At 59.9% G+C, this 1,126-nt stretch overlaps 1 protein-coding gene across 1 annotated transcript in view; it reads right to left on the bottom strand.

The window, feature by feature from the left end:
- GRIN2D (glutamate ionotropic receptor NMDA type subunit 2D) overlaps positions 1–351 on the bottom strand; it is a 50,342-nt gene extending 49,991 nt beyond the window's left edge. The window contains exon 1 of the mRNA XM_017863625.1: positions 4–351. Within this exon, the coding sequence (XP_017719114.1) occupies positions 4–96 (93 nt within the window). The 5' untranslated portion in view covers positions 97–351. The remainder of the gene's footprint in view (positions 1–3) is intronic.
- Positions 352–1,126: the final 775 nt, after the last annotated feature.

The raw sequence follows: 1,126 nt of genomic DNA, 5'->3' as shown, positions 1-1,126 counted from the left end.
CGCCTCCTCCGGGAACGGGCTGGCGCAGGCCAGCGCCAGCAGCAGCAGCATCTTAGCGGGGCCCCGAGGGCCGCGGGGGCCACCGGCGCCGCGCATCGCCTGCGGGCTCCGCCGGGCGGCCTCTGAGCGCCCGGGCCGGGAGAGACAGAGAGGAGAGGGAGGCACAGACGGGAGACGCAGAGACAGGGAGACGAGATAGAGAGACACACCGAGGAGGAGATGCAGCGAGGGACAGGCGCCGAGATGGGGAGGACAGGGAGCGGTCGGGGTGATGGAACAGAGGGAGAGACAGGAACGGAGGACGAGAGAGATGGAGGGGAGAGAGACAGAGGGAGAGACGGGCAGAGGGAGAGAGAGATGGAGGAGAGATAGGCAGAGACAGAGGGAGAGATGGGCAGAGGGAGAGAGAGATGGAGGAGAGACAGGCAGAGACAGACACAGCAGAGGGAGGTGGAAGAGAGAGGTGGGGAAGAAACACCAGAGGAAGTGGTGAAACAGGGAGAGATGCAGAGATAGGGCGAGACAGAGATAGGAAGAAGTGGTGTATGGGATTGGGGGAGACGCAAAGGGTGGATAATGGGGTCAGGGGAAGATACAGAGGTAAGAGCGGACAGAGGAAGAGAGACAGACAAGGTGGGGATAGGGAGACCCACAGAGATGGGATCAGGATAGGAATAGAGAGAGACCCAGGGAGACAGGGAGGGAAAGAGTGGCAGGAAGAAAGGGAGAGACGGAAGAAGCAACAGAGACAGGGAGAAGACGGAGAGAGAGAGGACGGAGTGACAGAAACGGGAATGAGGGAGGCCCAGGGAGAGGATGATAGAGGCGGGAAGAGATGCAGGAAGGCGGGAGAGATAAGCGAGGCAAGAAAGTTGGACAGAGAAGAAGACAGCAAGGCAGGAAGAGGGAGACAGAGACCCCAAGGCCACCAAGAGACACGCACACATAAGGGATGGGGAAACAGAATTGAGATTGAGGGAGTCAGGCAGAGCGGAGCGAAAACAGGAGGACAGAAATAGCGAGGCAAGGCCAAGATCGGGACCCCCACCAGGGAGGTGCCCAGCACAGACATGAAAGTAAGGCGGGGAAGGCGAGTGGCAGGAGGGAGCAGAAATAAAAGGGAGAG

This window comes from Rhinopithecus bieti, unplaced genomic scaffold (assembly GCF_001698545.2).
Source record: "Rhinopithecus bieti isolate Rb0 unplaced genomic scaffold, ASM169854v2 scaffold_70550, whole genome shotgun sequence".
Classification (NCBI taxonomy): Eukaryota; Metazoa; Chordata; class Mammalia; order Primates; family Cercopithecidae; genus Rhinopithecus; species Rhinopithecus bieti.
Note: the sequence above shows the minus strand (reverse complement) of the source record. Positions and strands in the feature narration are given on the sequence as shown.